Consider the following 14,613-nt stretch of genomic DNA (forward strand, 5'->3'; position numbering starts at 1 on the left):
TCCTTCTGTAGGGTGCTCTTAAACTGTGAAATTCCTTGAGGAAAGGCGTTCCAGGACTCATCCAGGCCACCCAGGATTTTTTCCTTTCCCCCACTTGCGCCAAGTATTGATGTAACATCACACCCTCCATTGTCCTTCCCTCTTGGCGACTGAGGCTCTCGGAACATGCCCTCTAAAAATATCAGCACTGTGGTCCCCAGTGGGACCATGCAGAACAGAACAGAAGGTGTTTCAAGAAAATGAAAATCCCAACCCAATCCTCACAGATGCAGGCCTTTCTTGCTCTGGGGGGAAACACTTCTTACTGAGGCCAAAAGCCACACAATATAGACTAATGATTCATCCACACACAGAGACACAGAATTCACAATATGCACTGAAATGTGAACACGTCATGTCTTTTTTTACAGGGTGCCTGAGGAAGAGGTTAAGACTTTGATTTTTTTTTTCAACGGCCTTTATGAATCATTAATTTCTCTAATATTACAGCTCAGTACTGTCAGAGAAAACAAATGATGGCTACATTTATGTTTTATCTGCAATAAAAAAAAAAGCATTTCTCAGTGCAGGATGAATGCATTTTGTTCAATTGTTCATATTAAGTTGATATTATCATATTGTTTCAATAGATCTACGATAGAGGACAAATAATTCAGAGAAACTGGGAAATTTACAAGATTAAAATCCAAAGAGCTTTATGCATTTGTGATCTTTTTGAGATTTTCACTTGTTTTCGTCATCACTGACCTTCATCACTCACGTGTCTACGACGCGCACACAATATCATCGAGCACCACACACACCCCAGTCATGGACTGTTCTCCATCCTCCCGTCTGGGAGACGTTACAGGAGCCTTAGGAGTCGCACCAGCAGGCTCAGAAACAACTTTTTTCACAACACCATAACGCTGCTCAACACCAAGACCCAACACTAGACCCCTGCCCCTGCCCCGCCCAGCTCTGCCCCCTGTCCTTTTACACATGGACTATGGACTGTCTTACTACCTCTGATCACTATGCACTTTATTAATGCACCTCAACAATGCACTATATATGATCATACTGCATTCTGTCTCTACTATTATATGGACTATGCACTGTCTGATTTCTCAGAACCTTATGCACTTTGGGGGTGGGGGGTGCTTGACACGGCAAGGTCACGTCCAACCCTGGCATTAAAGAGCCACGTCAATACTGAGGTTCCTGGGCTTCTGAGCCTCATACAGTAATCCATCAGATCAGGACATCCTCTTCTACTAGTCTCTACAGGCTGGACAGCAGATCAATACCAGCATGCTTGGAATGGCTGACAATCACATGTGGAATATGGTGGGAAGACGTGTGGCATATTGAGAATTTTTTATCATGCCTGACGCCCTTGTTAATAATTTTGTTAATCAGCTTGGCAATGTTAGTACAGAAGGTAAGGACAAGAGGGAAGCTACATTGACCGCTGATCCATATTCTGATAAGGTCAGCTCGATGTAAAATGATCGTAGCTCGGACTGAGAAATTATTCATAAGGGGAATATGATGAAGATCTGACTGAAAGGACACATTTTTAATCTTTATGGTACTAAAATTGCATTAGTTTTGAATTAATAAAACGTGGAAATCTGAATGGTGATTGACATCTTTATAGCCATGTAATATCTGCCTGAGTTCGAGTCCATCCATCATACACACTCTTGTCTCTTAAGGTGCCTAGTGACATTTATCATGCCACAACTTTCATCTTGTGAGTAGAAGAGTCCCCTGGACCCCCCACCCTTATATTATTGAATATTTCTGCTCTTAAATATTTATAACCATTTAATTGATATTCTCTTCCCTGCTCCCTCAGCCCCACCAGGGACCCATGGTCCCTAGCAGGGAAGCCTACATGTCCCCCCACTGTCTGGCCCACACACTGAGATAGGCATAGGCAGAGCCACTGACCACGGGGAGAGGAGGAAGGGCATGAACGTACAGGAATACTCAAAGAAGGAAAAAAAAACAAAAGTCTGGCCAGGATAACCTCAATAGAATTAAGATTTTTCCATGAACCCTGTCTTTACCGCGCTGGGGATTTTATTTCTAACCCTAAGCCTAAGCTTGAAGGTTTGATGAAATATTGAACACATAGAACAAGGAAAAATGACACGGAAAAGTTGTTGTTGGGTACTAAGCCATTTTTGTAATGCAACATGTGATGGATGTCAGTGTTTTAAACTGATTTGGTTCCAAATCAGTCAGGGCTATGTTCTTACTTGCCTGTAGATACGGTATGTCTAGCTCCATCAGGCTAGTCTCTGTGTTTTTCTTTGTGCAATGAAAGACCTTAGTGTCGAAAACATCATTAATAGCTCAACCATCTCCTCATTTCCCCATCATTTACAAGAGATCCTGATCCTACGATGCCCCCTCCCCAGCAACCCACCCGACAACCACCCACCCCCAAGTTCGAATTAAGAATTTATTTTAACCAGCAAGCAGCTTCTGTCGACACATGTCGGCGGGCCTGATCAAAGGTGAGTGCGCTCCTTTATCAGAGTGAGGGAGGCTGTCAGAAATAGGAGGACATTAAGATTGAATAACCTTCACACGGTTGCCGGCACCTCATTATTTAAGAATCTAAAACTTTTGCAGAGCACCCGCCATATATAGGTCACACTACATTCTAATGCCACATGTGCCTCAGAGTGTATCCTCCTCTGTGTGGATGGGATTTGGGGGCTCTCGAGTTAGACCGTCATATCCACTGATCCCCCATCATTAAAGATGTCATGATCCGACAACGCGGCTGTACGCTTGACACTTGCCAGATTGTTAACGATCCTCAAGAATTTGCATGGGGGGAGTCTGTGTTCATATGGTCGGTGAATGCAATTTGAGTTATCTGCTTCAAGTCCCCCAGATTCATATTAAGGACTAATTGCTGTTTAATATATTGGTGCATTTGAAATTTGAAAGTAGATTAGAGGAGGTGTTTGTCAAAAGTTATCTCTCTCTCTCTCTCTATCTTATTAACACATTACAAGCTCAAATTGATGCACTGACAGCCCACCTTGTTTTAAGAAAACTTGCAATATATTTATGAAAATGTTATAATGCATGCTGAGATAAATATGAAGAGTAGCCGGGAGAGAGAGAAAATGTGCTAAACAAATACATGAGGAGAGAGCAACATGACGGAAGCAGCACATATAATCACAGGTATACAGATGGCATCATCCACCATTAAAATCTCAACACCAAAAAAAAAAAGATATGAGCACACGCAAAAGAATGGAAATGAAAGCAGTTGAATGAGAAACAACATTTGAACATACCAAACGCTCTCTTTTTCTCTCTCTCACCCTGTCTCATACGCTCACTCACAGGGAGTGATAATATTGAACGGAGCGCCTTGCTATGCCATTAGTGCAGTAAAACATCAAAGGAAATGAATAATAGAGAATATGATTTTCTGAAGTGGTGGAGTGAAAGAGTCCTTTCCTCTTCCTGCTGTAGTGAGCCCTGCAGTACATTGATCTGTGGGCAGCCTCAGCAAGAGCCAGAGTCTCAGACACCGCACCACTACGCTACACTACTCTACACTACGGCACCTTGCCACCCAGACACCCCTTTAGATCTCTATAACACTTTTATTTGCCTCAGTCCACTCCACTTTGACAGAGCTGACACCCTCTTCCAAAAAAACAGTCTCAATTTGACATAGCCGAGAGCAAAATAAAGAAAGAAAGTAGAAAAGAAAGGGATGTATATATAAGAGAGAAGAAAAAGAACGGAGCATGTGGTTATAATTACACACAGGCAGCGCAGTGGTAAAGCCAAGCTGCAGATCTTAAGCCTGCTCGACACTCTCTGGGTAAAAAAGTGCAATGCCTCATTAAATCTCAGATATCACACTGTTCCTGCCCCTCTATACTATGCATAATACTGTCTATCTTTTAGAGGGCCTCTTTTGTTAGCATTTCTCCTTTGCCTTTGCTACATATCAAACATGAATGAGAAACAGGATGCAGGGCCTGCAGAACACTTGCAGAGTTACAGAAGAGCACAACTGGGGGTCTACTTATGAGGTAGATCCAGACACCACGTCTGATTAAGCCCTAGGCTTGTCAGGAGTCTAATGGCTATTGTAGCCGTGTCCGTCAAAGTGACGAATGCATGAAAAGCAGGTAAGCTTTTCCACTGCTTTCCAATTTGAAGTTAAAAAGGGCTTATTTGGGCAGTGGTTTAGAAGGATGAATTACTGCTGTTACGATAAAGACACGAGCGGCGGTGAAACATTTTAAAAGTTGGAGGAGACAAATCGGCAAATAGCAAGAGCAATCTCCCAGCATCTTAAAAGTGTTCCGCCACAAACAACACTTTTCCCATTGACCATCCGTCAAGCTGCATCCTGAGAGAGGGTTAAAAAATAAATCAGTCAGACGAAGTCAAATGAGGAAAGTGAGAAATTAATTTGTGCGCCCTCCTGATTTCTCCACAGGCAGACATCGATCATGTGGCGGCTGTCTCCTCTCACTCTGGAGATAGAGGTGGTGGAGGGATGGGGAGAGGGGAGATTCGTGTGTCTGAGGGGGTCGTTGTAATCAGGCACACTCATTAGCTCTACTTTGGCTCAGGATGACAGGAGGTCTCCGAGGCAAGTCTGCCTTTTATGCCCAGTCCTTCATCTCTTGAGCCGGGGTTAGAGGGGCTAAGGAGGCGGTTTCTTTCCACAGAACCACCCACCAATACCTATCAATACACATTAACTCAGCGGCAGATAGATATCTGCTTTTTGCAGAGATGAGCAAAAATGTTACAAAAATCTTTACTGGCATATCTGATCAATTACACACTAAAGGGTCAATCGAAAACACATGCGAGGAATGATGGATAACACCAAAAGTCAGAACCTGCTGGTGATGTCTGAGGCCCAAATCTTCCTCAAAATACCTACTAGATGCTAAAGCGTAGGTTTGCAGTGAAATCACAACCAAAATAACTGAAACAATAATACTGTAGTCATAAGCAACTGAGAAAAGCCTGGACCTATTGTAGTAGTGCATGCTTCTGTCTTTTGCACAGGAGCACTTAGAAAGCTATGGGTAAATGCTGGACTAATGTGGCAGCCTAGGGGTACCCAGGGTCCCCAGCCTGCTGGGCAAAACCATCCATATCGGGTTTAAAATAACCACGCCTGAGACTTAACCTTTACCAGAGACAAATGAAATGAAAATATACAGTGTGGTGCATCAGGAGCAGGCTTCATTCATAGGGGGCTTTCTGCTAGCCTGACCTGAATTACCGCTCTGTTCCTGGAGGGCCACTGTGAATGGCACGCGTGGAGACAGGACACATTCATCTGGGTAGCTCTATTCTACATCATACAGAGGGTTGGGAAACAAAGAGTCTTAAAAAAACGGCAGAAACACACAGGAACACAAGGACAGCTATAAGCACACCTGCATGTATGCATGCACACAAACAAAGACGAAAAGCTACACCTTTCTGCCCTTCCCCTATACAAACACATGCAACCATGCAGTTCACAGTATGAAAACCTCAAAAACAGGAAAGACAGTTTGTGTCATTCTGAACCCAACAAATACTTTACAGACAAACAGACAGACAGACAGACAGACAGACAGACAGACAGAGAGACAGACAGACAGACAGACACACACACACACACACACACACACACACACACACACACACACATGATCCACCTTCCAGCCCGAAAATGATGAAATATGAAATGGAGCATTACCGCTTGGAATGGCAGTCTGCCCAGGACTGTGCTGGTCCTCTGTCACATTGTCTTCTACTGCCAGAAAAAAGAGAAGAAGGAGGGGGGGGAGAGAAGAGGGAAAGAAACAGTTAACAGTGAAAAACAACTTAGACACATTGAGATTTACTTCTTTTTTATTATTTACTATTGAGATTTTCTGTATGGAAACTCCACGAGATTTCAACAGCTTTCGACAGCTCAACCTGTGGTTTGGGAATCCACACAAGCCTTTCATATGTATGAGGTTTGGCAACAAGGCAAACAGCCACCCACATACATAACATATTGGACTGGGTAATGACGAGATGAATTATGAACGTCTCCCATGAAACGTCCTCCCAACATCAACAGTGACCAAGGAAAAAACACCTTGATGACTGCATTAGTAAGAAGGTTGTGTATAGTGCCTTGGTTAGCTAAATTAGATGGGTATCAAAAAGATTAGTACATTCCAGTATAAATATGGACCTTCTTAAAGCTGACTGTGATCCAAACTTAAATGCAAAGAAAACATAAATGCACGAGTCATAACAACCAAAGCAGCTGCAAAGTGCTTTTGCTTCTTGAACAGGATGGCTGAAAAAATTGTGACAGCTGTATCAGCACTGAAACCCGCTCATTAGGCGCATGGCAAGTAAACCACTTTTGACTTTTTGACAACAACATGGCCTTGAAAAACATGACTTCTGTTTAGTAAAAGGTAAGAACCTTTTACATTGGAGCCTTTTTGGAACTGGTGAGAGTTCCTTGTGGCATGTCAAGTACGAGAAATAAAATGGATTTTAACAGCGGGAAGAGAACAAAAGAGTCTCCCACCTGTTCCATGTAAAATGAGGGTCTCACTGAGGACTTCTTACGCCTCTGCGTTCCACCCCTGCAGTTGAAATGCATTCTCCATTATGTCTTTTCTTTCTAGCCTTTCATTTTCCTGGGCAAAAAGGGAAGGGGGAGTCTGACAGGACCTCCCAGTAGGGGAGTGTAGCAGTGACTGCCAAAGCTGGCGCACTTTTAAAATCGCACAAAATATCCTCTACTTTGCATAATTAAGGCCGGATCCTATGGTGGCAGAAGCCCCCTCAGGGGAGCAAGAGTCAGTGTCAAGCAGGGTGTCAAACATCAGTGAAAAATGAACAGGAAAGTGTTGAGCTGTTTCTTATAAAGATGGCAAACAACGGAACAACTACGTTTCACTGTCAGGCCTTGTCCAACCAAAACTGAATTCCAAAGGAATTCCTGTGAGAAGCTTTAATTCAAAATAATCTTTGTAAAGAAATGCCACTATTCACTCAATACATACAATAATGTCTGATCAGGAAAAAATTCCCTTAGTAACAATTATATTTCATACACACAAAAATGCTAAACAAACATATTGGGTCAGGCAATTAATTAGCTAAATCAATTAAAAGTGATGGAATAAACGTAGTTGGACACCATGGAGGTATATCCCTCGGAACCACCAAAGAGGACCGTATCAGCCAACACAGAAAGCTTGTCCTGTTAAAGGAGGCCTCAGTGACTGACGCCCTGAGAGTTTAATGAGTTTCTCCAGCACTGTTGAGCGCCTTGCATCTAGGATCATTTAAATGGGATAGGGATGGGGGTCCTAATAAATCCCCCAGGGTTCTATCAGAGATTGGCAGTGGGAGCTGGAGTTTCTGTTTTGATTACCGTCCCTGTTGGTGAGATGAGGGAGTTCAGGCAGAAAATTCTATTTCACAATGCCATAAGAACTTAAACATTACAGCGGTTTGCGATGATTTGTCACCACTGTGAACGTATTAAAAGTTTTTCCATCACAGTGCAAATACTTTTTTTAATTTGCACCTGTCTTTTGGATATTTAATAACTAGCTAGGAGCGATCATAGAGGGTGAGCTGTCAAAGCAAGGGCAGACTCCTGTGATGTTTTATACGAGCTGGACATCTGATCAACAATCACAAGACAGTAGAAATACAAATAGCTTGACAGTTTTAATTAAAATACTTGAAAGCATGATCACTTCATAATGACATTAACTTCAACTGAATAGTCCACATTGTTTTTAATGCATCACCGCTATCAGTTAATTAATGTTTAACAAGGTACAGTGTATCACTCAGTCAGTGACAAACTGTAATCATGCTGCTAGGTTTTGTTGATATATACCAAACACACTGGGGACCATTTCAGCACTGCTCCTTTGATTTTCAAAACACGGAGCAGGAAATATATAATCCCACAACAAGTGGCACAGCATTAAAGGCCACTAATTAACACACTGGCCACACACAAAAATGACTGTAGAGTAACTGCCATTATATTGAAAGGAACAATCCCCCAGACAGAACATTTCCTTTTTAGGGATGAATTCATTTTCTACAGATAGGGGAGCAAAACAAAACGCAGGGTAAAAAAACAAAAGAATACAAACTTGAACAGATTGATCACCACATGCACAGTCCATGATACATCACACCTGCATAAAACTAATGATTTAATAGACATGAATAAGCAAAACATGACAAACTCTCAGCAGCTTAGACCTCTCCTAATCCATCAAATGAATTCCTGCTGTGTCAGAGAATAGAGTGAAGGGCGCGTATATGCACAAAAACACGTGTGTATGATTACCGTACATTTTTTTGGCTTTTAATTATGGATTGCCACGTATTTGTTTGTGTGGACGCATGTGCGTGTGGATATCTCGCAGCACTTCTCAGACATAAAAAAAAGCCCTGAGTGTGTTCCTGGATATGCGTGACTCATCTGCTTGGTTACAGCCAGCTTGGACGATACAGTGCCTAACACAATGGCTGTGTAATCCGCCCTGACTGACCGGGAAGGAGACGCTCGCCACAGGGACTACAACTCAATTTAGCTCGGGTCAAAAGGTCAACTCTCCTCAATTAGGGCTGGGAAGGGAGGGAGGAGGACACACACTGCACATGAATAACTTTCTTAATGAGCATTATTTGAACTGGTGATTAGTGTCATAAATAATTTGCAATAGAGGAGCATGTTAATCACGTTGCATAATATTTGTAATCCTTCATTATATTGCCATACTGTAAGCAAATCATAAGAGCAAAAAATGAACTCTACTAGTTCCAATAAAAAACTGTCATGAATCAATAATCCCTTTTAATAATTGCAAATTTAGCTTCCAAAAAATAATCATGCTATTCATACAGGAAAAAGAGACAGATGCAAATAAGCAACATATCATTTCATTTGCAGCAGTGATTGAAATCAATCACTGTCTCTGAACAAGAACTCTTTCTGCATGTGGCAGACAATCCATGACAACAAGAGAGACACATGCCATGGAATAAGAAGAGATATCGGCCAGCTCCCGCGACACCCAGTCCAACACACTGAGCCGCATGTCAAGAGCACTGACAGCCGTGCTAATGGGATTTTTCCATGGCTCCATCATAATTTCCTTAATGATAATACTAACCATATTTTTGTGTCACATTAGAAAAGTGTTAATGGGTGTTATGCCACAGATCATTAATTGTGAACAGACTGGAATACTGCAGCTTCCTAAAAACTAAGAATGACGCAACTGTTAATAGGCATTTTAACAGGGGAGGAAAAAATAGGGCTGAGTACATGTCTGCGTTTTTTAATTGCTCAAATTAAGGAGAGGCCTTTATAACATACTGAATACAGTGTGCATTTAAAATAAAATAAAATGAGTTTTTGAGTAGCTCCTATGATAAAAAATACTGAGCTTAAAGGTGCAATCACATTTTTTTGTCACACGGGCCTATGCCTATAGGGAGTGAAAGGGGGAGTGGTTATGGGTCTCTGGGCATAATGGACACGATCAAGTTTCTCTTCTCCAAAAAGAAAAGCTTTAAATTATGAAAAATGTGGGTTTAAAAAAATACATATCTATTTTAGTTTCTCTTGATAGGTCAAATTTTAATAGCAGTTTCATTCACCTGACATGAAGGGAAATAAAACCTCTTTATGTCTGAGCAGAGGAATTTTAATGTAAAACTGACTTTCTTTTTAAAAGGCCCTTCATATATTTCATAAATCAACCTGTTCTAAAGAGTTTATATTTAAAGTGTAAAATAATATTTTTATTTATGTATAGCCAGGCAAAACTCATTCACGTGGCGACAAATTTCAGCAACTCCAAAATATTAAATATTTAAGGTGTACATGACACAGCGCTGATTTCATGACAACTTCTATACTTAAAGTAAATGGCGCAGAAAATATATTTATATATGCGGATGACAGATCTGGAAATTTCCTCCTCAGCCAATAAACACATCAGGCTTGAGACTGTCATTTGTGCTCCAAATGAAAATATCAACCCAGCCTCATATTATTCAGGAAGTGCTGTAGGACAGGCAACGTGGCAGTCATCACACGCTACATGCAGAATTTGGAGTGAGATCCTCCTTCCTCGCTGCAATGACTGAGGCAATGTGCTGACCCAAAGCCTCTGCACATCAAAACAAAATTACAATGTGGCTACAGTTGAGAAATGTAGAAGGCTCAGGATTGAGTAAATGTCAGTGGCTAGGGTGAAGTGTTTGCATATAAGCGAATGATGTATGGTCTTGTCCTGTGCCATTTATTCCCCTAAGCAATAACGTAGCCGGATCTGTCTCTCAGACTTAATTGAAACGGGACTTGTAATGTTGCCCTTTTCCTCGATGGGACCAAAAACATAACCTCTGACTCCCACAAGCAGCCAATACTGAGGAAGTGGGTGTGTTGGGGTACACAAGGGAAAAAAGAGTGCCAACTGTCACAGCATTATTTTCTCATCTCCTCTGCATACACTCCATGCCCATACTATCCATACCAGTCCCTAAAAACACAGCACACGATGCCCGTTCTCTACCTTCCTTCCATAGTCCACCGGCCCCTCTGTTTGATTTCCCTTCCGCAGAACAAAGTGTTCTTTCTGCGCAAAACAAGCGCCATCCACATTGACCACTGCCTCAAGTCAGCAGAAGACAACCTATAAAAGTGAAACCTGAACTGTGCAACCACATTCTGTTTCATGAAAACATACAGTATGGGCAGACACAGGCTCACACACATCCATGCACATGAGGACAAAAATGTGGTGCTACAAATTTAGCGGTCACTTTTGTGTTAACAAAATGTTAAGAAAAAAAGTCTACAAATATGACAATTCCTGTCTCTCCTGCAATAGTGGAAAGAATACAGTGTCAAGCAACTAGTTTAAAAAATTGACAGGGAAAGTTATTGTGGACATCTGTATAAGTGTATCTCTGTCCCAGAGGAAAGAGATAGACAAAGAACAATAAATAACATCTGCCTGGCCTTCCTTGGGTCTGATCCAAAACAGGGAAATATCTATGACGTATCTGCATTTCTGCTCTGCTTCACCAGTCGGTATGAGGACATAAAAGTCAGTTGTTTTGTGCACCACATTTTTCCAATTTGAATTTTACTGACAATAACAAAACAAACAATGTCATCACTTTGACTTCATTTGCATGCTGATTTGTTCACTCTCTATCCCTCTCCATCCCTCTCTCCCTCTCTCTCTCTCTCTCTCTCTCTCGCACGCACATAGATGTACACAAATCTTGACAGATGTTCTTCTGAATTCATACACATACAAACACTTGTGGCATGTAGGTATGCTTGCAGGAGATGATTATATCTAAGTGAGGTGTCTTTTGAGAATAGCAATTGTCACACCAGCTAGAAAAGAAAAAAGAAGTCAATGCCAATCTGGTCAGAGAAAAATAGGGAATCTATGTATAGAGCTGTTTACTGTGAAATGAGCAGTGCAGGTCTGGAAACAGAATGTGACAATTTTAAGATGTGCATGCACTCACATTTCCACCCTCTCCTGGGTATTGATTTAAAATGGTGGCTGCATGAATGTACTACCGCAGACCATGTAATCTTCCTTTGAGATGAAAACTTCCGAGAATGAAAGGGGAGAGAGAAAGGGGTCCACAGACCACAAGCTGGGAATGTGAAATTGTGGACAATTATTTGCTGAGCAAAATACAATGCCTGCCAGATGAACTGGAGCTCAACCTCCAAAACCCAGCAGCTCCCCCACCAAAATGCTACAGAGGAAAGTAGTGTGTGAATATGTGTGTGTGTGAGAGTGTGTGTTCATGCATGTTGCTCTGTCTCTATTTCTCTCTCCCTCCCCCTCTCCCACACACATGTACACTCAGACACAAATGAACGGTCCAATTACCGCAAGTCCAACTGTTTCAAAAAAGACAAGGCAAAGTAACAAAAAAAAGAAAGAGCTCATACATATTGGCTGCTATATATATATATATATATATATATATATATATATATATATATATATATATATATATATATATATATATATATCCTAACATGCTGTTCTGAGATTTGAAAGCTTAAGCTTTTTATAGCTTTGACTGATAAATCCAGATGTGTACAACTTTTTAATGAACATGTCCAATTAGCACTCAACACTTCATCTAATTTCTCTTGTAACTATTGTATACACACACACACACACACACACACACACACACACACACACACACACACACACACACACACACACACAATCACAGCCCTCCCTTTCCCCAACATATAAAATGTTTCCTCCTTAGTTTCTCAGACAGGGGGGTCACGTGACTCTGCACCCCATTCCATCAGAAGGCTTAAGTTCCGACCAGGAGCGTCTTTAACACATCCAGATGTTTGCCAGCGTCGCGCTGCACTGTTGCTCTCTAAATTATCCATGCCCTGCCCTTGCACTTTAGCTATCATTTCAATACAGTGTGAACTGTAGCCGACCAGCTTTCCCCCGATGCCATGTACGTAGGCTAAATGCAGTCCATTCCATGCGCAGCATAACAGGAAGAACACTTCGAAATGCGTAAAAAAAAGGGAAGACAGAGACATTTCAGTGAGCGCTAAGTTCAGTTCATGCTCGTCTAGACTTGTCATCACCTTAAAATAAAATGTTCTGAGAGCCACCAAACATAGGCTTATCACTTACCTTTCAGAGATCTTGGTTTAGCTTGCTTGCGGCGCGACATCCTATAGAAAACGCTGAAGTTGCTCAGTTTCTGTCTGATAATTTGTGTAACACGGGATAGTCGAAAGGTATAGTGTCTCTAAATTCCACTGACCAAAATCGCGGCTGCCTTTTTACCATTACAGTGAGATGCAACTTAGCCCTTGCCGTACGGTCTGAACACGAGTTTGCTGTTATTTTGTGATGAGTAGGTGGATGTTATAAAATCCAATTACCCCGATCGGTATAGGCGACTCTATTTAGTTGAGCTGGGTATCGGGAAAAGTGCGAGAATATAGTAATCCCCGTCATGCGCTTCCATTCTCCGGGAAAACACACACGCGTGTAGGCATGATGTTCGTTTAGAAATAAAAGCGGAATATTTGCTTTTCGCATCTCATCTCAAATGCATCCGCGTGAGAAAGACATCAGCAAAACGCCTCCTGTGAGAGTGCAAAAAATTGCAACAAAACCAAAAAAAAGGAGGAAAAATGATAAATACACTTTTCACTTCATATCCACCTAACAGCATCAAAACTATTATAGACTCTTCCTTTTCTCACTCCAGTCAGCAAATCATGAATTAGGTTCGGAATCTGATCTAAGTCTACGTCTAAATTGCTCTTAAAAGAGGATGAAGAAGCAGAGAGAAGATGGAAGCTCCCTCCTCATCACAAACCTGCAAGGTCTTGGACTGCGCTGTCGCTCCGGTAGTCCACATAATAATGGAAAATGGAAGCAAGGCCCCCAAAGCCATCAGGATGGCTCCAGAGGGGGCCCCTACCCCGCAGGGACTCGCTCTGTACGTAATCACTGAGGAAATCATTGTCAGCCTGCCTGCACTCACACACAGACAGAGAGGCATGATTAAAATCCTAGGGATCATGGCAAGATGCGGAATGCTGGATCTTCTGGTCCCCGGATCTGGAGTCGAACTCTAAACCCAAAGTCGGCTTGCTCACCCAGCCGTCTCCTCCGCCTCAGCTCGCCGTCGGCCACTCTCCGTCTACGGCAGACGGACTGGTCCCCCTTCTGGTAGAAATGGTTAAGCAGAAGTACATTTTCTGTGTGACTGTTGACAAATATGACATGTAATGGCACGCATCAAATTTTAGGATGATTGGTTTATTTACAGATGGAGTTTTTTTCCTCTTCTTGTTATTACTGTTCACTATGAATTAGATTATATTGTATCCCCTTATTTGTGTGAATAATATTTATAAAGAAGTCTATTTTTATTTTTTTTATTTAAAATGATTCTGGTTGTTGTGGCTGAGTCAAACAATGTAGCCTCCTCCCCTCAAAATTTATAATAAGATTTGTTTATTGTCTTTATTTTTCTTTTCTTATTTGATCATTTCTATACTAATCATTTCACTTAGTTTCAGTAAAATCGACTTAACTAATTATAGCCTGCAAAGTTATTTGATTAGAAGGCCTATTATTGTGTAAAAAAAACATCACACAACCTATTTCTTTCTTTCTTTCTTTCTTTTTCTTTCTTTCTTTCTTTCTTTCTTTCTTTCTTTCTCTCTCTCTCTCTCTCTCTCTCTCTCTCTCTCTCTCTCTCTCTCTCACACACACACACACACACACACACACACACACACACACACACACACACACAATGGAGCATTAGAATACACCCTAACCCACACAAGGATATCCAGGCCCCATAATACCCCTGCTATGTGAAAATGAGATCCAGAGAGGAGTCCTGTAGTGGGCTTCTCACTCTGCACTCTGCCCCTCCGCTGCCTGGAGGTAGCCTCTGCCAGGGGCCTTATCTAAAAATCCCAGTCACTCAACTGCTTTCCCCCTTTCAATGCATTTCTAT

General features: G+C 41.7%; 1 protein-coding gene across 5 annotated transcripts in view; it reads right to left on the reverse strand.

The window, feature by feature from the left end:
* Window positions 1–13,602, reverse strand: part of znf521 (zinc finger protein 521) — an 89,932-nt gene extending 76,330 nt beyond the window's left edge. For 2 of the 5 annotated variants that reach the window (XM_028593500.1, XM_028593498.1), the window contains exons 1-2: window positions 12,759–13,445; window positions 5,747–5,803 (exon numbers count right to left, since the gene is read on the reverse strand). In XM_028593500.1, the coding sequence (XP_028449301.1) occupies window positions 5,747–5,803; window positions 12,759–12,798 (97 nt within the window). In that variant the 5' untranslated portion in view covers window positions 12,799–13,445. The other 3 variants (XM_028593502.1, XM_028593501.1, XM_028593499.1) reach the window with 3 other exon arrangements.
* Window positions 13,603–14,613: the final 1,011 nt, after the last annotated feature.

Source organism: Perca flavescens, chromosome 12 (assembly GCF_004354835.1).
Source record: "Perca flavescens isolate YP-PL-M2 chromosome 12, PFLA_1.0, whole genome shotgun sequence".
Lineage (NCBI taxonomy): Eukaryota > Metazoa > Chordata > Actinopteri > Perciformes > Percidae > Perca > Perca flavescens.